Source organism: Pelobates fuscus, chromosome 1 (assembly GCF_036172605.1).
Source record: "Pelobates fuscus isolate aPelFus1 chromosome 1, aPelFus1.pri, whole genome shotgun sequence".
In the NCBI taxonomy this organism is placed as follows: Eukaryota; Metazoa; Chordata; class Amphibia; order Anura; family Pelobatidae; genus Pelobates; species Pelobates fuscus.
Genome location: NC_086317.1, coordinates 470,061,912 through 470,085,679, shown reverse-complemented (window position 1 = coordinate 470,085,679; position 23,768 = coordinate 470,061,912). Strand labels below are relative to the sequence as shown.

Below are 23,768 nucleotides of genomic sequence, written 5' to 3'. Positions count from 1 at the left end.
TACATGTCTGTCTTACTTTTAACAGGGAATTTTGAAGCAGGGCTAAATCTCTAATTGTTTAATTTATATCCGGTTTAAGTGGCGCTAAATCTCTGTGGCACGTTTTTTTTTATACTTTCATAATTTTATAGGACAAGATAGGGATTTTCTAAGACATGTAATTTGTACATGTCAATAATGTTTCCCCGTCCTGGAATGGGGATACGTTAATATCAAGAATGTTTACCTTCCTCCTGTACAGAGAGTGATTCATTGTCAAATCCGAAAGAATGAATGACGATTCCCCGTCTACATATTTAATACATTACAGTAGCAGTGAAAGTATGCTCTGCTAATTACTGGCAGTCACTAATAAGCTGTGATTAATTATAAACCGAATACAGATTGATTATCGCAGCTGATCGTGTTTATAATACAGATACAGGCAGTTTCATTTGGGCCTTCCAGGAAATGTCTCATTTTGTGTATAAACTTGTTCCAATGTACCACAATAAGTGATCAATAAAAGGATTAAAATGTAACATACCATATGGGGCGTACATCTAGCCGATGGGTGGGTGTGTGGGTGTGTGTGTGTTTTAGAGGGAATTAACATCTCCAAGAATCCAGGTGAAACGACCATGCATTGTATGTTATTACTGTATCAAATTGTAAATAAAATGCAATAAGAATAGCAGGTAAAACGCAATCTGTTTAGCTCAGAGACTGAATATCATAGATCTCATAGGCTTGATATATATTTGGTAAGTTTACAAATCTTACCCCCTGTTAGACTTGCAGCGCACTCATCTCATCTGTACAAACGTCAACATTTTGCAGAATAGTATAAAAAGATCTGTGTAATTATTTAAAACTGAGGCTGTCCATCCTTGGCCCTTTATCATTTTTTTTTTTTTTTTACTTGTTAAAATAATTTTCTTAGCTTTTTAACATTGTGGCAATATACCAATATACGTCTACTTATTTGTTGTGTTCTTTTTTTTTTGTTTTTTTTTTGCTTACAGGACATTTGTGACAATCCACGTCTCTTTGTTGATGGCATCAGTTCCCACGACTTGCACCAGGGGCAGGTGGGGAATTGTTGGTTCATTGCGGCATGCTCCTCCCTAGCATCACGCGAGGCGCTGTGGCAGAAGGTAAGACGTCCTCCATCCATGATCAGTTTCCTTTGTAATGCCGTGGTGAACGTCTTGATTGGTTCATTTCAGAATTCAATTCCAATCACTGCCTGTTTTATTGTTTAACAATTATTTTTATAGTGGCAAAATGTTTATTGTTACCAGAACGTTGCAAAACCCATGTCAAGGACTTCATTCTGGAAACTGATTACCTTTTCTTCCTGGGCCCCAAATTAAGTTTTAAGAACTTAAAGGAACACTGTATTGGATCCAAACCTGAATTCCCTACACCATGATGCTGGAGTAGCTGTTTAGCTACTGGCCCCCTTCAGATTGCAGTGAAATCTTCATCACCGTGCTGATCTCTGCGACATAACTGAGCCTTATTGTATTGTGCCCCAATTTCTCTTTGTCGACTCGGCAGTTTTGAGCCAGGTTCTTTGGGTTGGGAATTGGATTTGTCTCTCTGTGCCATTTTATGAGATCCCTATTTGTTTACAGATCCTCAGAACGTTCATAAAGGCACATGCAGCTAGTGTAGCGATCCTTAATACGATGGTGACACCTTTGACAATGGAAAACACCTAAGTTTAGGTGTTCCGTAAACATGTTCTCTTGGTAAATGGTATAACTCAATTGAAGAAAGGGTTGCTAAGCAAAGTTTAGAGTGAAGAATGTCATGTACGTAATTGGGGGTACTCCTCAAAAACGTTTTAAGAAGTTGAACCACTGGTTTAAAGAGTCACTTTAAGCACCATAAACACTACAGCATATTGAGTGGTTGGTGCATGGAGGGCTTTGGCTATACTGGAGGTGCAGTTTTCATTCCCCCCCCACCCCCCCCCCCCCCCCCACCCCGCCATAAAAAAAAAAAAATAATCCTAGAGGTTTTTAAGAAGTCCAGTAATTCTGGCTATATACCAGAAAGAACTCCTGTAATAAAATAATACAATTTTTGTGTGGTCGAATCCTCTCTAACTTAGCGCTCACAGTCTTTCTTTACATGGCATGATTAAAAGTCCTCATTGTGCATCGTATGAAGAGGGCACTGGTGCTGCTTGAAAATGCTTTGACAAATAAAAAACAAAAACAGAGGGACTTGGACTTTATCCACAGCCTCATTGTACCATAACCACTACAATATGTATGGCGGTTATGAGAGTATCGTTTAACTCTGGTAACGGAAGAGCAATTCTTCCACTAAATTCTGTGGAATTAACTATTCAGTTACAGACATTTCTCTTGTGACTGACTGCGACTCTGCCACATGTCAGAAAGAACGGGCGAAGTACTTGCGCTGGGTTTGGGATGAGACACACGGCATTCCAACCCATAAACATTATGTGCTGAACATCCTGTCATTTTGGAGTGTATGAGTGCTAGGGCGACATGTCCTTTGCAGGCGGGCACCTTGCCACTGATTGTGACTACCTCCCGCCTGCCCTGCTCCTGCCATCCTCATCACAGCAGATATGCCAAATGTAGCGGGTCTGCAGTTATTTCTCATACAGACGGTGGAGGCTAAATTACAAGCAAATGCATGGCCCGAAATACTTTTTTCACTATTGTCTTTTAAAAATAATTTTGTGCTATAGAATTCAATAACCGATATAGTAACGCACATGTGCATGATGCGAGGAATTGATATCTGTTCTGAAACGTTCTGCAATGCTATGTTTCTCTTAGTGAGTTAAGCTGGGGAGTGTGGGCATGATACTGTGTTTTTGTGTCACATTTATCTGTAGCTTTCTGTCTCTAGAGGTACAAAACACTCATGGATTAGGGCCTACAGAGATCTCATTAGCCTGACTTTCCTGCCTAGTTACATAATGAAGTGTTTGTTCTATTTATTACGTGCTGTCGGCATCCCCGGGCATGGTCGGCGGTGAGTGGGTTACTTTTTGCCCTAACTATGCACAGTATGTAAAAATTGAGACTTGCTTTTTCCAAGTAACAATGTGTTTATAGAATTACTTTGCTATAGACATTCATTTTTAATTATTAAATATTATATGAAGTCCACAAATCTCTGCAGTGCCTGGATTAGCCATCACGGTCTATGTTACGATGTTCCAATTTCATTCTGAGATAACCAGTATTCCTGGTCTCTGGTCTGGAGGTTTAGCCATGTCATCACCTCTTGTATCTGATAGCATTATTTTGTCTGTCAATTACTTGGTATTGAATATACTCACTATATAACTGTAAAGCGCTACTGAATATGTTGGCGCTATTGAAATACTGATGATGACAATCATCATGCAGAAATGTAGATTTCACATTGTGGGAATTGGTGCAACGGAACGTGAGAGATCTGATGGCAATCTCCAGTTCTAGCCATTATTATAAACATCTCGTTATTAAAACTCCCATATCTCATTGGGCATTTGCCCAATGTGCTAGCACTCTTCCCATCTGAGAATACGGCGTTAGGAGGAGCACGCAGCGCTGCAATGCATTACGGAGCTCTTTGGCTTTGGAATCGATTTCTCATTTATTAAGAACACGGCACTCTTACATTACTGCTGCATCTTTCTGTACGCTGCCCATTCATAGACCTTCAAAGTAATCACCACTAATTTACTTAAAGCAGGTCCTGCGCTTGCTATCTTTTATTAGCGAGATTAAAGGCGCATCGCTCTAATGGCTGCAGCGTAGCCCCAGGGGATGGATTAAAGTTATTTCAAAACCTTTGTTCACTCCTAGAGTCTGGTAATTACATTTTCAGAAATACAGTCACAATGTTCTTAATGCTATGAAATCATCTGGATCAGAGCCTCATTAACATGGTTTAAGTGTATCCAATGCATAACCCATTGCTTCCTCGTAGGATGGGCAGCCACAGTGCAGAGTTCTAGAATGAGCCTCCTTTGTCAATAAGGGTTAACCATTCTGGCTATTTAACCTCTTCAGGGCCAGGGTTAAACAAAACATTTGTTTTAACATAGTGTGAGCTTGATCTGTAAAGGGTTAAAAGCCTAGTTACGATACTAGTAAACCCTCCAGATGTGCAGATATGTAAATTATTCCTATGGCGTCTCATTTTTCCTGGAGCAATACAATTAGGTGGAAAGTGCAGAAATGCGCATGTATGACCATGTAATAGGACGCTGTGATGTGGTTTAGCCTTCAGCGTGCAGTTTGCAGCAGTATGTACAGAGCTCGACGGCTGAGGCTAGTGATCTACCATTGTACTCATTAGACTTATCCCTTTAACAAGCCATGCATCGCGGTTCCCGGATTGCAAGTTTATAGGGTTGGGAAATAAAACGTCCTTCTATTGCCGGTAAGTTTTAAAACCGAGCTAAAAATAAAATTCTTCTTCTTCTAGTCTCTTGATTTGTGTCAAATAAAAAATGTTGTTGATCTAAGTCTACATGCCTAGCATTTGATTTAAGATCGCCCTCGTTTCACATGTATAGTGAAATCTAATCCGTAAACACATCTGATCGGTCACGGGTTGTAGCCTGATGGTAACACTGTTCCTCTGTTATGAACCTCATGCTAAGCCATATTTATAAATGTTTTTTGTTTGTTTTTTATCTTATTGACCGTCAAAGGGTAACTGTCAATTCACAATTTTTATAATGGTATGTCTACTTATACTCTATATCTAATAAATATATTGGTTCTCCCTGCAGCCTGATCCGCCTTACTTGGAAGTCGGGCTGTGTCGCCTGTCACCGTTATACTGAGGACAGACACATTTTCTGACTTACATCTCCAGCAGCAATGTGCTCTATACCTGTATGTGGTGCATTACATAGCAAAACACTGCACATGGAGACTCCTATGTGAGCACTTCAAAACACTGAGGTGGTCGTGGTCCTTGGAGTAGGCCTTTATGAAGAAGATTAGCTTCTAAATTGCTGGTAATGGCTTTCACCGCTGTGACATCAGTCACATATTCATTGCGTCCATCAATGCTGAAACTTAAACAAAAAAAGTTGGAGAACATTGGTTAATGGAGTACCTGGATGATTGACACTCATGGAAGACCTGGTTAATGCAGCAGTGGGTTTTTAAAAAAACAAAACTTTTTTAATACTTTTATTCTTTGGTAGAAGAATGTTTTGTTTTTCTATGTGAGATGAATGTATATAAATCCTCATTATAGCAGTTTAATGAATGTCCTATTGCTATACATTTGGAAGGAGTCTGACTCGCATGACATATATATGCACCACAACCACTGCAAGTTAATATGGCGTCTCTGATGTACAGAAACTGTCCCTGCAGCCTCGCCAGTGTCAACGCTGCTGTCCAACACCATCTCTAAGTTATTCTGTGTTATAGAGTTAGCCCTTTAATTTGAGGAGGTTGGATTGTTCTTCTGAGTGTTCACTCAATGCACCCAGCGGTAGGCTGACTGTGTTGCATCGTTGACATTATATACAAATACACAAGATTTATTCTCTGAACAATAAAATAGTAATGTATTACAATCTGAATTGCAAAATGTAGGTTCAAATAGCCAAACCGTGCTTGGGCTTAATCTCTCTTCCTATACTATTCCTTTATCAACTGTCCTCCTTTATTAACCCCCATCTGTCTTTTATTCTTTTTATTTTTTTCTATCAACCCACATCTTTTCCTTTCCTCCTGTCCAAACCCCCAGCGGTGTATCTACTCTTGTTCAAACCCCCAGTGGTGTCTCTCCTCCTGTCCGGGGTGTCTCTCCTCCTGTCCGGGGTGTCTCTCCTCCTGTCCGGGGTGTCTCTCCTCCTGTCCGGGGTGTCTCTCCTCCTGTCCGGGGTGTCTCTCCTCCTGTCCATTCCCTCATCTGTCTCTCTCCACCTCTCCGAGCCCCCATCTGAGTCTTTCCATGTGCGCACTCTGAGCCCCACTGATAAGAGGGAGGGACATTTTTAAATACAACGTCCCCCCCATTAAGTAGCAGAGGGAGAGGTTACTGAGAACATTTTTACGTCTGTTTCCAGTGCTCTGTGTGTGTTGATGACAGACGTAAAATATGCACAGAATTGACATTAGGAAGCCCGATCACAGTTCCAGACTGCCTAAGCCACATGTGCTAGGGGTGCAACTAGCCCCGACACACCATTAAAAATAACTCTGAATGTGCAGTGTTTCTGGCAAAAACACTACACATTCAGACGCCAACCACCATGACCACTTAAAATCGCTTGGAGTAACCCTTTAATGTCATTAGCCCCATCTCTCTCTATTATTGCTGGGAGAGGATCGAAGAGAGAAATGCTCACTGTCTGTCTTATATCTTGTCTTCGTATACAGTATCTGTGTTTGGAGAGGTACTGAAATAATAGATTCAGCAGAAAATAATAGCTGCAGCTTTTGGAGAGTAAGTCCCATTAATCTCAGGCAGGCTTGGACATGTATGTCACAGAACTGCACAGAGATTAGTGTCTACTGTACTGCAAAGGGTCAGTCAAACCATACATTATGGTGTGAAATCATATACCACACACCTTGAAAACATATCTTTATATATCTAAATTTAATATATAGTATCTTGAACTCTTTTATATTTTTCATACAACCATCCTTTTTTATCTTTCATTCATGATTTTAGAAAATTGCAGAATGTGTCATCATTTCCACCTGATCTATAAGTAGACACTCTCATGGGGTAATATTTCCGCTCTTCCGAAGTGGTGTGCAGTCTCTGGGGATAATGGGATTAGTTACATTGAGATGCTTGCACCGACTGCTCTTGGGTAGTGAAAAGTGACTTATTAATGATTTGTTCTATTCAAATATCACAGAGCCGTAAGGTGCCAGCAACGCAAATATTTATCAGTGAATTCCCAGGATTCACTATTAAATTTAACCGAGCAATGTAGTATGGTACAGAAGAATCTCCATAATCCTGACAGCAGCTTCTGGGTGGTGGGGACCAGCCATAAAGGTATTAGAATGGTCAATTTCTAAAGGACCTTAATAGCATTATATTTTGAGTTGTCATACAGTATGGTCATGCTAGTTAAAAAGTCATTACAGTTTCATATTTTTTTTTCCACTTGGTGTTTCTAAGGCAACTTACTTTATAAACAATCTCCCTTAAGATTTGTTTACATAAGCACTTGCGTAATGATGAGCAGTGAATTAGCCAAGAGAGCATCCACTGGAATCCTCCAGAGATGTGTTACCTCAATGATTTGACGTTGCTTAGCACTGTTGAGCAAGAGGCAGGTAAAGAGAAGCCAAGACTGTGTTGAGGATTTCATTACTGCTTCGTGTTTTGTATGACGAGGAGATTTCTCGAAGAGTTCTTGCCCAGGCCACCGTAACAGTTGGAAATGGAAACACTAGAACTTCCTTTTGTTGAAGATGTCCACCTCACAAAATGCCTGCATATGAGGGCCCATAGCCTGCAGCAGAAGAATTCCAAGGCACAGGATGGTGAGAAACTTCTAAGACCCAATGAGTGTATCTACCGCTTGGACTTCAGCAAACAGAAGCTGAAATTTCTCTATTGGAAGGTCCATTTAAAAACACCCGGTAAATTGGTTGTCACAGGGACCTCCCAACATTGGACTCCTGATCTCACCAACCTAATGACCCGGCAGCTCCTGGATCCATCGGCCATCTTCTGGAAAGCAGAGGGACATGATGAGGTGCAGTGCAATGAGGCAGATGCTCAAGAATTTGGGGAAAGACTCTGTGACCTTGCCAAAATCCGCAAAGTCATGTACTTTGTCTTTTCCTTCCAAGATGGCATTGACCCTTCCACAATCCAATGCTCCGTGACCTTCAAGGCCTGAAGAGATCCCAGGCGCTGGACAGAATTACTTGTATTTTGTGTATTATATTGTATTGATACTGAACAGCTACACGTTAATTACAGATCTCCAATGTAATAATCTAGCAATAATGCCAATTAATGTCAGAGTGAATGCATTTTACAGAGTATTTTATTCGGTTTGTTTCCCTACTGTTCTATGTCATGATTACTGCTAATCTGATTTAAATTGTTTGTTATTGTATATCGTATTGTATTAGAAATCCCCCAATTAGCTAAAAAAATAAATATGGCACATATTTATATACAGAAATCATCTACCCATTAAAACACATTATCAGGTCGATAGGTTATTATTAGGACATAGTTAAAAAGAGAACGAAGAGACTTTGAAATTATATTTTATGAATAATTGTACTGTCGTCAAGATCATAGAGATAAAAATCTTACTTGTACATTTGTTAATGGTGTTTTAATTGACGTCTGCATGCTTCACTCAAATCTATGATGGCATAACTAGAAAGAGCTGCGTTAATAGACCCTTTTACTGTGAGATTTTTAAACCTTCCCCTAGGTATAACGTTATTCTTGTATGAGAACAGGTTATCCTAAATAAAAGAACTGCTTAGTCTTTGATCTTCACAAATATATATGTATATGTGTGTGTGTGTGTGTTGCCATTTTTAATTCAGTCAGAATATTGATCTCGGGAGCTGAAGAGACAGAATTGTAGCTATGTCTTCCCAGGTTCTATGTGGCCATATCCTGATCAGGAGACTGGTCGAATTAATGCAATCAGCTGCAAAAATTAGCCATTGCTCTGGAGTATAACTCTCACTAATCTCTGGCAGACTAGGATATAGATGTCCTGGTATTGCCCTGCAATCAAAAGAAACCTAACACAACTTCTAAGCAATGTAAAACAAAACATACTTAACCATAAATCATGTATTAGGAGAACCTGATGCCACCTGTGGAATCTGGAGACCTACAGTCTTATAGTTTATTATCAGTTAATCATGTTTCTAGACCATTTCATTGGGATTATGTTCCCATAATGCACAGTCCGTGTGATACGTATATGTGTATTTTGGTTGCTTATAATATAATTACAGTGAAATCTATCTTCATGTGAAGTTGAAGGCAACATTTAACTTACAAACCATTCTATTAAATGATGAAGTTAATTATTGGAAGACATACAGAGATACCAATCTCGTATCTAAATCTATATCCAAATGCACATTTTTTGCTACTGTTCCTAAAGAAAAATGTTTTTGTCTTATGATAAATAAAATAAATGTTTGCAAATACTGGTGTATTCAGTTGTAATGAATTTACACCTTTTTGCGTGGGATATTTCATTTATTTTTCTTGGTGTCACAGTGTGTGTGAAAGGTTTTAAAAGAATACTTTGTTTGGATTCTAAGCTACAACATAATAAAGGCACCTTGTTTTGCAGTGTGATGTACTAAATGTTTCCTCAATCAATGTCCTGCATTCCTTTTAAAAAAAAACATACCTCCTAAGTGTTCCTCGTTAGGAGAGACCGTCCTTATTTTGGGCCCAAATCTTCCTTTTTTTCTAGGAGCTTCATATTGTTTTTAAACTACAATAAATGTGTTTAGAAGTCAGTCTGTGTAAATAAGATACATTGCTCTTGTTCTAAATAGTATTTTAATTATTGGTAAGTCACCTAACATTTCCTTAGAACAGCCTCACCCCCACACATACCCCTAAAATTAACATATCCTATTTGAAATGTTGGAAGATCTGAAAAGGTTTGCATGGGATTCGGCAACTACCTCCGAACTCTCCATTTAACAGGTCAGGTCGGCAACTACCTCCGAACTCTCCATTTACAGGTTATCCATCTGCTTTAATGCTGCTCTGTGGGGTAGATAGAGAGTGAATTAATGGTCTGAACGAAGCCGTATATATGAGCTCTCATCTCCATTTTACTACGTATGACCTACTTGGTCATTAATCACAGAAAACGTATTCCAGCTATTCACATTTCGAGATGGATTTTATTGTCCATCCCCAGCAGATACAGGAGAGAAGACATAAGAATGGTACCAATGTGTAGCACTGTAATCATCTTTTTTGTTTATTTTTACATTTTACAACTCGTATTCCATAATATTTCTCTGTCATAGCTATCTTTATAGTTTATCAAATAGTGCCGGGATCAACTCACGTAATGAAGGGCTGAATCTTTGTCTCTCTGTTCCCATGTGCCACAATCCTAAAAATGATTTCATTTATGATGAACGTATGAGTTGACGATGCTACATTCGTTGTCAGTGCAATCTCGTCCTTATAGACTCTATTTCTAAAATGGAATGCCCTACTTGTTTAATGTTACTATGTCTATTTGGAATTATAGGCCTTACTAATTTTACTTTAACTTGTTTCTTTTTAGAATTTTATGTCTCATTCATTTAGTGCTAGCAGACCTCTTTGGAATTCAATGACCTACTCATTTAGCATTACACAGACTCCAGAGAAGCATTTTCCTATTTATTAACCACACTCTAGAATGGAATGTCCTTCTTAATTCGCTGTTGTAGAATATTACTAAAGGTTTTTTCCAACCCTTATAGTTTTTTTTTTTTTTTTTTATGAATAATGCCCATTTGGGCTAAGCTCCTGCTGGTGATGTTCACGCCTCCTGACCTCACTCCTTGACTGAGTGGGTCATTTAGCCAGCTCAGAGCGTCCTGAACCAGGAAGGGGAAGGGGAAGGGGAGAGGAGAGGGAGTGGGAAGGGAGGAATCCTTTAAAAAAATCTGAGCTGGCAGGTCTGTAGGGAGGATGGGGAGACATAAGACAAAGCCTACAAGGGGAGAATCAAATTACTTCTGTTGCCTGTATGCACTGATGACCGATGTAAAATATGCACAGAATTGATATTAGGCAGTCTGGAGCAGAGTTCTTGGCTACTGAAATCATGTGTGCTAAGAGTGCATCTAGCCCCTGACACACAAGTGCAAATAACTCCTAGTTTTGCAGAGTTTTAAGCTGAAACCTTGTACAGTCAGATTTCCTCCTCCATGACCACTTCAAAAACAGATTTGGTCATGGACGTTGGACTAACCCTTTGTATTTAACCAGGGACATTACTTTAGAGATGCTACAGAGTGGACTACACTCCTCATGTTGCAAGTGACGGAACTACTGCTGATGCAGCCAGTGTGGCTGCAACGGGTCACGAACAATAAGGGGGCCCATAATGGACATGTCAGCTGCACTGTGACCCTTTAACAGTGCGTCCTGGCCCCTTTAATATCTGCATCATGGGAGTGTCAGGAATACTAAGAGACCCAACACGCAGGGTGTAAATGATAATTAGAAATAAATGTATACTGGATCCTAGAGTGGCCGGGCTTTACGTTGGAGAGACAGCTAACCGTCGAGGACAAGCCAGAGTCAGGGGAACCAGAAATCTGAGAAGCAACGTAATATACTCGGGTCAAAGGAGTACAGAAAGGAGTCCGGATAGCCGGGATTAATAAACCAGAAATACACAGAGAACTAGAACGCGCTATTGGGAACAATGAACCACAACAATGGCCTATGCCCTAGGAACCCTTTTTATAGTGTGTCTGTTTTGGCGGGCCTTGACATCATTCGCATTATGAAAGAGGGCGGGGCTACAGCAGCCGGCAGCAGTACTGCTGACTAGAGGAGAGGGACTATTGGAAAGATTCCTCTGCACATGCAGGTGGTCCACAGCCTGGGCATCACAAGGTACTGTGACAGGGAGGGAGTGGGAGCCTGTCTCTCCCTCCCAGCTAACAGAGATGTGGAACCGCGTGAGGGTGAGTACGGGTAGGCAGTGAGGAGGGCGTGCGGATTGGTAGTACCAGCCCCTAGCTCCCAACAGCTTCAGCCTTCACACTGGACACCAGCGAAGCCACTCTCCTGCTAGAAACTGGAGGGTACTATAAAAGTGTAAAATTTGACTAGCATGTATGACTGTTTGTCAGTGTGTATCTGTTTGTGTGTCAGTGTGTGCGTGTGTTTGAGTCTGTAGCTACAGAAACAAATCTCTTATTATACGGTGTAGTGGTCTGTGACATTGTGGCTTGTTTGCAGGCTATGAATCTTACTTAATAAATAAAATATTTTATGTTACATGTACGGTACGTGGTATTATATAATTTGCAGTGGTTTTACATTTTCCTGCAACGTATTTAATTTTTATTTATTTTTTGCCAAGTAAGCTCCTGTTGATGAATGAATGAGCTGATGATGTGTGACTGACACAAGTGATGCTTTGGACGTTTCTGCTGAACGTCCCTCTATAGATTTCTGAATTGTTTGAGATGTAATGGGCTGTCATCATGCATCAGGGGTGGAAGACATATTAGTAGTGTGAATGAACATAAATTTAATTTTCATGGCTTGTAAGTTACTCGTCCAGAACTGGTCATTTTCCATTAAGCAGAGATGGATTTGGTATTGCTATACGGTGATAGATGCAGAAAGCCTTAATAAACAGATGGAGCAATTGCCATGAAACCTTCTCTCCTTTCTGTACAGCTAATAATATGGTAACCCATATGCCGTATTTAGTAAGGCTTTCTCCATATAATGGTGCAATCATTGATCTGTATGGGATCCCCAAGCTAAACCGGTCCAGAATCACAAGCTAATGGGGAACATTGTCTTGTTCTCCCCCTTACTATTTACCACTTATCTTTGTAGAGTGAGAACCCTTACTATATAGAATATATACTTTTTTTATTTATTAATTTTTTTTGAAGGACCACTATAGTGCCAGAAAATCATACTGAAAATCACGATGAGAAGCGCCTCTAGCAGCTGTCAATGAGACAGCCACTAGAGGCTGGATTAACCCATTTGTAAACATAGCAGTTTCTCTGAAACTGCTATGTTCACAGCAGGCAGGGTTAATCCTAGATGGACCTGGCAACCAGGCCACTTCATTAAGCTGAAGTGGTCTGGGTGCCTATTAAATGGTGTGTGTGTGTGTATAGTGTATATGTATGTATATATATATATATATATATAATATTTATATATATATATATTTTTTTTTAGTATAGGAGAGTTGAGTCCCAGGTCCTGGACATCCCAACAACTAAAATGCATTGATTCCCCAAATGCAGTCTGGTGGCCCTAAATTGCACTCTTCAGTAGTCACTATTAAGTATTTAATCGCAGCTGCCCTGACTGTAACACCTACAAATCTTAAGCAGCACTGGGCATGTATATCCTTATGCAGCCCTAACAGTAAGCACATTGCTTTAATGCCTACACTATCCTAATACTACCCCAGTACACTCTATCTAATCTTGCTATCCTAGTCTGTGTGCCTACCTATCCGTCTGCCTGCCTAGCGATCTATTCAGTTATCTTTGTCTCTGTTGTGTATGTAATTACCTGATTACTGAGCACTGAGACTGCAGTGGCATTATCTTTTATCTATACACCAAAACTGCTTCATTAAGCTAAAGTTGTTTTGGTGTCTGTAGTTTCCTTTTAAATTATAGATATTCACATTGTATTGCATTGTGCTAGAACTGGTAGCATATGTTTAGATTTCTCTAAAATCAGGACAGCTAGCTGCTTTCTCAGCATTGGAAATGTCATATTTCCCAATCCCTGTCAACATGTTCTAAAGTAGGAGGTAAAATGCACTTTCTGGGGGCGGAAGCCTAGCAGCCATGCCGAGCGGCCGCATTTCATGAGAGCTCTGTGCTAAAATACTTTTAATCAGCCACAATCAAAAGTAAAAGCCCCAACTCTTGCCTGCGTACCAGACCCGAAGACGGGGGTTTCTAATTGCGACAACAAGTGAAAGGTTACTCAACCATAATCGGCGGCTTCTTCAGGGGGATAAACCTGAGGCCTACAGGAAGCCTATTCAGACGGCGCGTGGGAGACGGCTGATCCCTTCGCTGACTGCAGCTCACTCACCTGGAGGTCTCCCCGACACGCTCTTTCCTCCCCCCTTCCCCCCCTGCCAGTGAGGGATATCCCGGCAACCAAAGCCTGCGACCCAGCAACGAAGCCCCAACAGTGACATACCTGCACTGCCGGACCAGCAAAGAACATCATGGAGGACGCCACGTGTGACCCCTTGACCGGCTCACCGCTACCCTCTCTTGAGGAGAGGCTAAACAAATCTCTTATACGGTGTTGTGGTCTGTGACATTGTGGCTCGTTTGCAGGCCACACTATTTTACGTTACATGTACGGTATGTTCTGGGCCAAACTCTACCCTCATGGGGGCACAGTTGGGGGGGGGGGGGGTTCCACTGGCAACATGCTCATGTGTTACCGTACAACAACCCGTGGCTTGGATGGCAGGGAGGAGAAGGAGGGCGAACCGACGAAAGTCTCTACGCCACAGACCTAGACCAACGGTGCGCCACACTATTTCCAAGCAGGGACTACTCCATCAAAGCTACGCCCCCCACTGGGAGAACACCACACCGCAGGTGAGAAGACAACGTGCCGGGGGACCCCTGGCTTAAGCAGAAATATGCCATGGGTCGGCTATCTCAAGTGCTCAGAAGTGCACTGAGAGCTGGAGCTGGCAGGGTGACAACATAAGAGACTCATGCCACAACTATCAAACCAACAGCACTCTCCCTGCCGTGGGTGTAGGCTGAGAAACCTGAACTCAATGTATATGTCATGATAGTTCCATATAGTTAATGCGAACCCAACGTTTAGCATCATATTGCTATTTCTCTCTCTACTTCTCTACCACTCAGAGTTTTACCATGGTACACCATATGCCAGTCTCTCGGTCCTTCCACCACCCATGTGCAGCCTTATGATGTTCAGTCCCGGCGTAGCTCCACTTGTTGGACTTTGTTTTGTCATATGACATCTCTATATACCCACATGCCAGGCTCTCTCATTTCTTAGCAACCTACCTTTAAAGATAAGTGTGCCTAGCTTATTCACTCAATAAGTTTCCAAGTCTTTCAATTTAACCTCTTTTAAACTTAAAAATGTGCACATAACTGCTGAATGCCCTACCACATGTAAACTATGTACTATGAATCGCTTGTCAAATGCTGTTGGGGCATGGCATGATTGAATGTATTACCTTGCACAGCAAAAATAAAAAAATAAAACCAGAAAGTGCATTTAAAAAAATATTTTTTTTTGGCATTGAACCAAGACAACAATGACATTTCAGAAATGGTATTGCTATCCTGCACATTGCGGGTAATTTAGCAATGCGGTTTACAGATTATATTTATTAGTGTGCAGGAATCTGCTTTGTGTCCATCTGTAACAGTCTCCATACAGTATAAGCATGGGTCCTTAATTTAAAGTTTAGTGACACTAAACGCATATTTGCAGGTGTATGACTTCCTGATTTCTAGTAGTAGATTTCTGGAATGAGTTCTCCTGGTTTGTGGTCCATGCCGTGGATAACTAAACTTGGGCTCTTTTAGTTTGTCGGATTATGTTTCGCATAATTGCGAAAGTGTTGGAGCCTTGGAGTTGGAGCCTCAGTGTTCTACTCTAGTGCATTACAAGTCTTTGGATTGCAAAGTATTTAAAGAGTTTGATGCACAAAACCTTTAATGTGATTAAATAGTGTTCATTCTTCTGTTCTTTGTTGCTAAATTATTCTCCTAAATGATGTCTTCTCTCCTTCATCGAATACAGGTCATTCCTAACTGGAAGGAGCAGGAATGGAATCCAGAGAAGCCAGAGAACTATGCTGGGATTTTTCACTTCCAGTTCTGGAGGTTCGGTGTATGGGTGGACATAGTCATCGATGACCGTCTCCCAACCATCAATAACCAGCTCATATATTGCCATTCTAACGAGAAAAATGAGATGTGGTGCGCTCTGGTGGAAAAAGCTTATGCCAAGTACGTCTATGTGGAAAATATGGTCAATGTCTTAATAACATTTTAGTGTTTAGGGAATGTGAATACAATAGAGCCACTACGGTAAACATTTAAAAAAAAAAAAAAAAACACGTGACCTCTTTGTAAAATAACCTGTTTTATGTCTCTTGTCACTTTGATCTCTGTCTATATGCGTTGCACCCAACATGTAATGTTTGCTATTGGCACAGAGCATATATGTACTCATTAAGCACCAGTCATACAGATATTGATATGCTTTTTTACACTTTCTCTACTTGTGTTCTAACGTCACTATATCTGGAAATGTGAGAGAGATGCCACAGAGTACATGATTTGATATATTGCTAAATAAAGTTAAGCCAGAAAGAGGATTTTGTTCATGGTTTTCTGTTTGCTGTTTATTGAAGCTAATTCAGTTTGTGTTTCACTCTACAGATTGTCAGGATGTTACGAAGCACTGGATGGGGGGAATACGGCAGATGCTCTTGTGGATTTCACAGGCGGGGTATCGGAACCCATCGAGCTGTCAGAAGAAGACTATGTAACTGATGAAAACAAACGCAATGATCTTTTCGAGAGAGTCCTGAAGGTCTTTAATCGAGGGGGCCTCATCAGCTGTTCCATCAAGGTTAGATTTGTGCATCATCAATAGCGGTTCACGAACGAAATTATATTAGTAGATAAGGACCAATGAGCATTCACCGATGTACCATAAGTAGCTAAACATTGCCCTTTTTATTCCTTATTTCACATTCCTTCAACACCACTTCACAGAGCGAGTAATAGGACTAAAACAAATATTTTTTCTTTTCTTCTTTTATTAAAAGTTAGTAGTAGAAGTGGTCCAAATGACAAACCTCATAAACACAAATATAAGAGGGGGGGGGGGGGGGGAGGCAGGAGGGGACAAATATGGGGGTAGAAAGCATAAACCGGGGATAAAAATGGGGAATGTGGCAAAAAAAATAAAGCCAACAATGAGAATGGTGGGTCAGTGAGGGTTGTCGAGGGTGAGAGATGGTGGGAGACAAGTAAATATGCCAAGTCACAGAGGTGGTTTTTATAAATGGTTTTTTTTTTTTTTTTTTTTAGAGCTAGTATTTTAGATGGGTATCTGAAAGATACAAGTATCCAGTGTAAGGATTGGTAAAGTGCTGAAATGTTCAAAAATCTGTTAATTTAGGAAAATGAATACAGACACTAGAAATAAGAGGTGAAGGTCCCTGCAGAAAGTGGTTTGTAGCATTGAAATGTGGAGATAACGATTACGTAAACCAAAGATGAGCTAAACATATCTAGTGTAGCAGGTACAAGTTAGAGCCTTATAAACATTCCGTCACCACTGCAGCTATTGCTAATTGATGTACAGCTCTTCTGTCCTTTGTCTTTAATCGCAGTTAGCAGGACCACATAGGCCTTTTCCTGACTCAATTCTATTATTGAGTCCGTCTGTAGGGACAGGATGAGACTAACAGTGCTCGCCCTCTTTTGTTAGCTGACGCAAGCCTCCGCAGGAATTTATCAAATCCAGAAAAATGATGAAAATTACAATAATTTATCTCTGCTGCTTGCCGCTACTCCTGTGAATTACTAATTGTCAAATGGATATTGGTGTTCTTGTGTGTATTTATTTCTCAGTATATAATGATTTTAATTGCTTATATGTGCTATTCTGGGCTGGGTACATTGTCTAGTTTATTAGATTGTTTTGTACAGTGTCTCTCTTTTACGTAAAACATTAATATATTCTGCAGTGCTGGAACATCAACAAACTATGACTTTATTTTACTACCTGTTTGTGTTACTTTAATGCTCGACTGGGTAGGACAAACTTATACTGCATGTTTTTTTCATCCTTCCTCAACCTTTATGATAACCATTACCATCTGGAGTGCATTAGTTGTTTTATATATCGGCCCAATAGCACTGGTAAGAGCCACCTACAGTCTGGTAATCACTGATCTGGCTGTTATGGTAACATCAAACTCCGTAGTTAATAAACCTTTTCAATGTGCTAAAAGTCTTGCACTGTGGACCAGAGCTGTGAATGAATCCCATTTTCAGTATAGTAATACTTTTTGTAGAAACTTAGAGAAACCTGTTTTGTGCCATTTACTCATTCTGTTCTCTCTAATTATGTAAAACAAATATTAGGCAAATTCAGCTGCCGATATGGAAGCCCGTCTAGACTGTGGTCTTGTGAAGGGTCATGCCTATGCCGTGACGGATGTGCGTAAAGTTCGCTTGGGTCATGGTTTGCTGGCTTTTTTCAAGTCCGAGAAGCTGGATATGATCCGAATGCGGAACCCTTGGGGTGAGCGAGAATGGAACGGTCCGTGGAGCGACAGGTACACAAGGGATTAGGGCTTAGCCACTTTCTGCTCTGTAAAAATACATACAATACAGAGTCTTCTCGAATCTGAAAAGCTGCCAAGAATATCCGTGAAGTGCAAGATCTCCAGGATGTACATCACGGATTTAGTGGATGTAAATAAGGAACTCCCTATCAGAACTGTGTGTGTGTGTTCTAATGTAAGAATACACGTAACTAACTATGCACGGAATATTATAAAAATGAACTCCTTTCACTGTTCCATTAAGAAGATTCTCCTTCATCATCTTTGCTCATTTTAATAGCTGAAACAGATACTTTTGAAGAAAACCATACAAAAAAAATCTCTATTTCCGACATATCTCTAGCTTGATGTACAAAGTGTATCCTGCAGCATTCTGTAGGATCCAATCGGTGATTCTATAGGAAGGTTTGACCTGTGGCCTCATATTGGCCTTAAGTTGAGATATGCAATCAGCAGTGATAGTGTACAGATAAAAAAAAAAAAAAATGGCTGCTGAGAATGAGATGAGCTGATGGCTTATAATTTATGTCCATATTTGTGCCCTAAATATAATTCTAACCCAAACCTTAGACACAATATAACTATTTTTTTTTTTTTTTTCATTGGGGTTAGGTACAAAGCAATAATGACGTTAAATGTCAGTCTTGCTTCAAATATTTGAAATAAGAAGATTGTATTAAAACAGTGAGCATAAAAATCTGTGGTTCACTTAATGTGGATGACTGGTCGGTATAGTTTGGACGGGTTTTACAGTAAAGTTTTTATTGTGTCTACAGTTCCGAGGAATGGCAGAAAGTGAGCAAAGGGGAACGCGAGAAGTTGGGGGTCACTGTGGACGACGATGGGGAGTTCTGGTAAGCCCTATTCCTGCTGTTACGTGACGACTGCTAAATAATAAGCATTCTATATCTCTTCTCACTGCTTGTGCTGATGTTGGAAAATAATGTGTTGGGCATTCTAAAATATTTCATTTTTAAAAGCATAATAATTCATAACGGAACTTCTGGCTTATTTTAGGATGACGTTTGAAGATTTCTGCAAACACTACACGGATATCATTATGTGCAGGCTTATTAACACTTCATATCTCAGCATCCACAAGACTTGGGAGGAAGCCGTATTGACCAGTGCATGGGTCAAACATGACGACCCGCTGAAAAACCGCTGTGGTGGCTGTGTGAATTATAAGGCAACCTACCTCCAGAACCCACAGGTGAGACTGAGCCAGCCAAAGCCCACTTATCACCCTGGATAAAGCAATACTCGTTGGAGCGCATGTAGTGTCATTGTAAAGTACATATTTATTTATTGTGTGCATTGATATGCTGCAAGTGGTTTTGACTTGAAGCCAAGCGGGTTGGCATTCCATATTAGTGGGCAAATCATTGGTACTTTGTGTCACTTAAATGGAGACATGCTTAAACACGGCTTTAGATGGCGCTGTAATGGGCATCTGTGATAGTATTTACAAATAACATTGTGAATAATATGGCATAGAAGTACATTTTTGGGTCTTTACTTTGTGATTTGGCCATTTTGCGTTACGGTATATGTGCACGCGGCCATATTTTTAAAAAACAAAACAAAAAAAAGTATCAGTTCTGCGACCTGTATACCACAATGTAAAATGTGCCAGTGTTTGTAGGGGAATGATTATATCCGGGATAGTCCTCCACTGAGGAGGTTGTTCTCTCTGCTCCTGTGGTAAACAATTCTGTTTAACAGTGGGAGGGGGGGGGGGGGCGGGGGGCCTTGTGCAGGTATTTGTCTCGTACAACACCCTCTTGTGGCAGAGCATGTCTCCTACAGTGCCACCCAGTGGGGGTTAGGGTTTCTGTCTTTTTCAGTGCCCTCTGCATCTCATTTAGTGTTGCCGGGTGACTGATCTGAAGATAAATTCCTTCTATTTCTTCCCCCAGTTTGTGTTCGATGTGAAGAAACCGGAGGATGAGGTTCTCATTTGCCTTCAGCAGAAAACCAAACGGACAACTCAAAAGGACGGGAAGTTTGAAAACTTGGCTATCGGGTTTGATGTTCACCAGGTGAGGAGAAGTCTGATTGGTTATGGGCGGATTATCTGTTATTATCAAGTTTGTTGTGCAACACGGTAGCTTGCGTTAGGAGAATGAGTTATATAACCATGTTAATGAGCTACAACAGAAACGTGAACACAGCTGATCAAATTATATACATCTTTCTTTCTTTTGATCTGTACATTCGCTTGAAATCCTGCTTGTTTCATGGTTCATTTTCTGTGTTGCAGACACATGTTTATAGGTCACAGAAAAAGTTTTAAAAAGTTCATTTTAGTCATTGACCCTGTGTGTTTTATTATACCCTCCCTTCTACCCCCTACCCTCCAATGTATTTTCAGTGTTTGAAAAAAAATAGATGCAGTGATTTGGATGGAAATATAGTTTAAAAAATCTGATGTAAATGTAAAATACAAACTGAGTAAGGGAGTGACAGGATGGGTAATAACACAGGGAACATGATGTGGAGATAAAGTAACTTCTATATATATATATATTTTTTTTAATTCTTTATTTTTGGTCGTGCTTGAGAATACAATACATCCTGCGTTGCCACAACAGCAGACGCAAGGATCTGTAGAACATACAGAGATACATGTAGGATGACATTGAGAACAGTTAGAGATAATATTATGCATCTTGAGAATACAGCACGAAATTTTATATTTGGGGTAACAGTGCAACATAACACTTGGCTGGCTAGGTGAAGAATGTCTTCGTGACTAAACGGTTTCACTGCGTGCTAGGTAGATTAGTAAAAACAATTAAACCGAACCGTATTGTAGAATAAACATGAATTAGTAAGTAAAAAATAAGTTAACTCAAAAGGTTGGAGCTGTGCTTGCTAAGTATAATATCAATGCCATGAGAGGGGGGTTGGGCTGAGAGCCCAGGAACAGTGCAACTCTAGAGTAGGCTATGTGGAGATTGGACTATAACATCGGGAGTATGCTAATATTAGTAAATACAGGAGTCCACCGTTCGGTAGGTAAGCCACCTCGGATCTTCACCCAATTCCCGACCTGTGAGGGAGCAGCTGGGCGTCTGTTGAGAGATTCCCTTCAAGGAGGTGAGTGTTGCGTTGGGCCTCCATGGGGAAGCCTGATTGCAGGTGTTGCCACTTCACTCGGCTACGGTCGATGCGTCCCAGAGGGGTCTGATGGGTCAAAGTCTCGGACCTCCATGCTGGGCCCCCAGCAGCTGCAGGCTTTGTGTGAGCCCCTGTGGGTTTCGGGGGAGTTGTAGTGCTTTGCTTCCGCCGAGGGGGGAGAGAGGATCTCCGATCAGTTGAGCTCTGCGATTTGGTAATGCATGAGTGTGCCGCCTTACTTGATGGCTTTTGAGGTTTAGAAGGCGCTGGTGGACTCCGGCGCTTGTCAGCCATCAGGTACTTGTGGTCGGGAGATAAGTTAGACTGCCTGTCTTCTCTCCGCTGCTCTCCTGTAGCTTTTGCCCCTCTACATAACAGCTTCCGCCAGAATTCTCTGAAGTGGGCCTCTAGTCGTTCCTCAAAGGTCTCCAGAAGGCGTGTTGCTTTTGCAGCAGGCTCAGCCGCCGCCATCTTGTCCTCGGTGTCAGAGCAGAGCGTGAGTGTCAGGGGTTGCGCTGTATTTTGCTTTGCATAAGAGTCAAGCTTGTTTGTTCGTGCCGGGATAACCCCCACCGGCAAGGGGGAGAAACGGGGGTCCCAACCACCTTAGCTGTTCCAGCAGGCCAGTCAGCAGGGAGAGCGGCCGCCTCTCCCACGCTCACGGACGCTGGTAGGCCGCAGTGTGCTGTCGAGTATAATTCGTCCTGTAGGTCCCAAAAAAACTACAGGTTGGTGCTCCGGGTAATCCCGATGCGTGCCAGCGTTAAAAATCGTTTTTTGGGGTAGGAAAAGGCAGCTTAATAGTGGTTCTCACTTGGAGCTCACGCTTGGTGCGACCAGTCAGTTCGGCGGCTAGGCCCTGCCCCCCGTAACTTCTATATATTTAAAGAACCAGACATAGGATAATATGTGTATTGTATTTGAGCACAGAGAACGGCCAGAACAAATGGTTCTTTCGTTCCGTGAAAAGAATTTGGAGAATTCAAGAGTAATACAAGCTGATCAGGTTATGAGGTTAATATGAGTGATTCTAGCTTTTTTCTAACACATTAAAATGCTGTGTGGGGGGCGGGGCCTGACCGCCAAGCTGTAGAGACGCGACTTGCATGAGCTCCTCACTACATTGGCAGAAAAGCGATTTATTCTTAGCTGAATTAAAACAGACAAAAACCTGCTACAGCCTTACCTACCTCGGAACCGAGCAGCGAGGTACTACCGACGGCAGAAGCTCGACTGGAGCCAACAAGAGGCACACTCGGAGCCATGCGGCCTGCTGACCACCGGGCGGGAGGGGCGGCCGACCTCCCAGCTCTGAGAGGCACAGGGGCTTACAAGGCAGAGCAGACACCCTGCTACCCCCCCCTCTGGACCGGTGGGGGTAATCCCGGTCCAACCCTGGGGGAACACTCTCACCCACAGCACAGGAAGGACAGAATGACTACAGTTATGGGCACAGCCTCCAACCTAGCCAACATGGCGGATGCCACGAGGCACCCTGACACTGCAGCAGTGTGGGCAGACATCGAGGCCAAGCTGGACAGAGCCTTCGCAACCTTCTGGCACAACCTGGAGGAGAGGATGCAGCTCAATGCCCAACAGCAGCCAAACGAACACTCGCCTCCACCACCGCCAATACACAAGCGACGGATGCCTGTAGTCCAAGCACGGATGAAGGGCCCAAAATGGCTGCGAGGCTGGAAGTCCCCAACGCAACGGTTGAGAGCTGCACACAAAACGCAGTCACTCAAAACCAAGCCTGGGACCCACGGAACATCCACAGTACTTGCTGTAACACCAGCAGCCACTGCGGCGACCCACTGCCCTGGTACAGAGGCGAAACGAATACTCACCCCTCCGGCCCGTAAAAAGCAACATGGCCCCCAAAACAAGACCTGGGGCTGGAGAGCGACCATGCAATGCCCCTGCCCAGCATTGCCTCAAGACTACACTCACCTGTTTCCAAGCCTGACATACTTCACTGAGCTGCCCAACACAGGGATACCCATGACGAGAGTCGGCTGATAAGAGACCAGGAGCCAGGGGTGCTGGAACTTCCTCTTAAATGTATGTGCCCCTCTCAAACACACAACACATAAGGAGGGCCCACGTCTTAATTTTGGCTCCCTGTCTCCCTGCTTCCAGGACTTTATCTGAGAGGGAGCCTCCTGGCTCATTTCAGAGACCTACCTTGAGCAAATTCAATAAGCTTATGACTGCATCACATTTTAATGCTAGTTAATGTAGCTCATTGAAGCATATACAGCAGGTTATTAACCCCATACATAATCCAATGAGCCTGATTATAACGCCTACAAATGTACACTAGCTTGGTAAATTTACACTTAGTACCTAATGACACAGCAGAGCATTAACATGTCTAGAGAGCCTAACGATGTGACTCTATACTGTAGGCAACTCTTAGCACTGTTAACCACTATCTAGCCTATAAACCTCCTAGCCTATACACTCACAGCATGACAACCATATTTTAATTAGCTACTGCTGAACTGCAAAACAGATTCAAGCATTATAACTAGGCTAGCATAGCAAATTTAGCACCGACGAGCAACCATGT

At 41.8% G+C, this 23,768-nt stretch overlaps 2 protein-coding genes across 2 annotated transcripts in view; both read left to right on the top strand.

Annotated features, from left to right (window-relative positions):
- CAPN5 (calpain 5) overlaps positions 1–23,768 on the top strand; it is an 82,125-nt gene that overhangs the window by 48,101 nt on the left and 10,256 nt on the right. The window contains exons 3-9 of the mRNA XM_063431587.1: positions 1,005–1,136; positions 15,505–15,713; positions 16,149–16,341; positions 17,868–18,061; positions 18,847–18,924; positions 19,088–19,283; positions 19,990–20,112. Of these exons, the coding sequence (XP_063287657.1) occupies positions 1,005–1,136; positions 15,505–15,713; positions 16,149–16,341; positions 17,868–18,061; positions 18,847–18,924; positions 19,088–19,283; positions 19,990–20,112 (1,125 nt within the window). The remainder of the gene's footprint in view (positions 1–1,004; positions 1,137–15,504; positions 15,714–16,148; positions 16,342–17,867; positions 18,062–18,846; positions 18,925–19,087; positions 19,284–19,989; positions 20,113–23,768) is intronic.
- On the top strand, positions 7,160–9,099 carry OMP (olfactory marker protein). The gene has a single exon (XM_063444967.1). It carries the CDS (start codon positions 7,397–7,399, stop codon positions 7,859–7,861), a length of 465 nt encoding a protein of 154 aa, XP_063301037.1. The 5' UTR covers positions 7,160–7,396; the 3' UTR covers positions 7,862–9,099.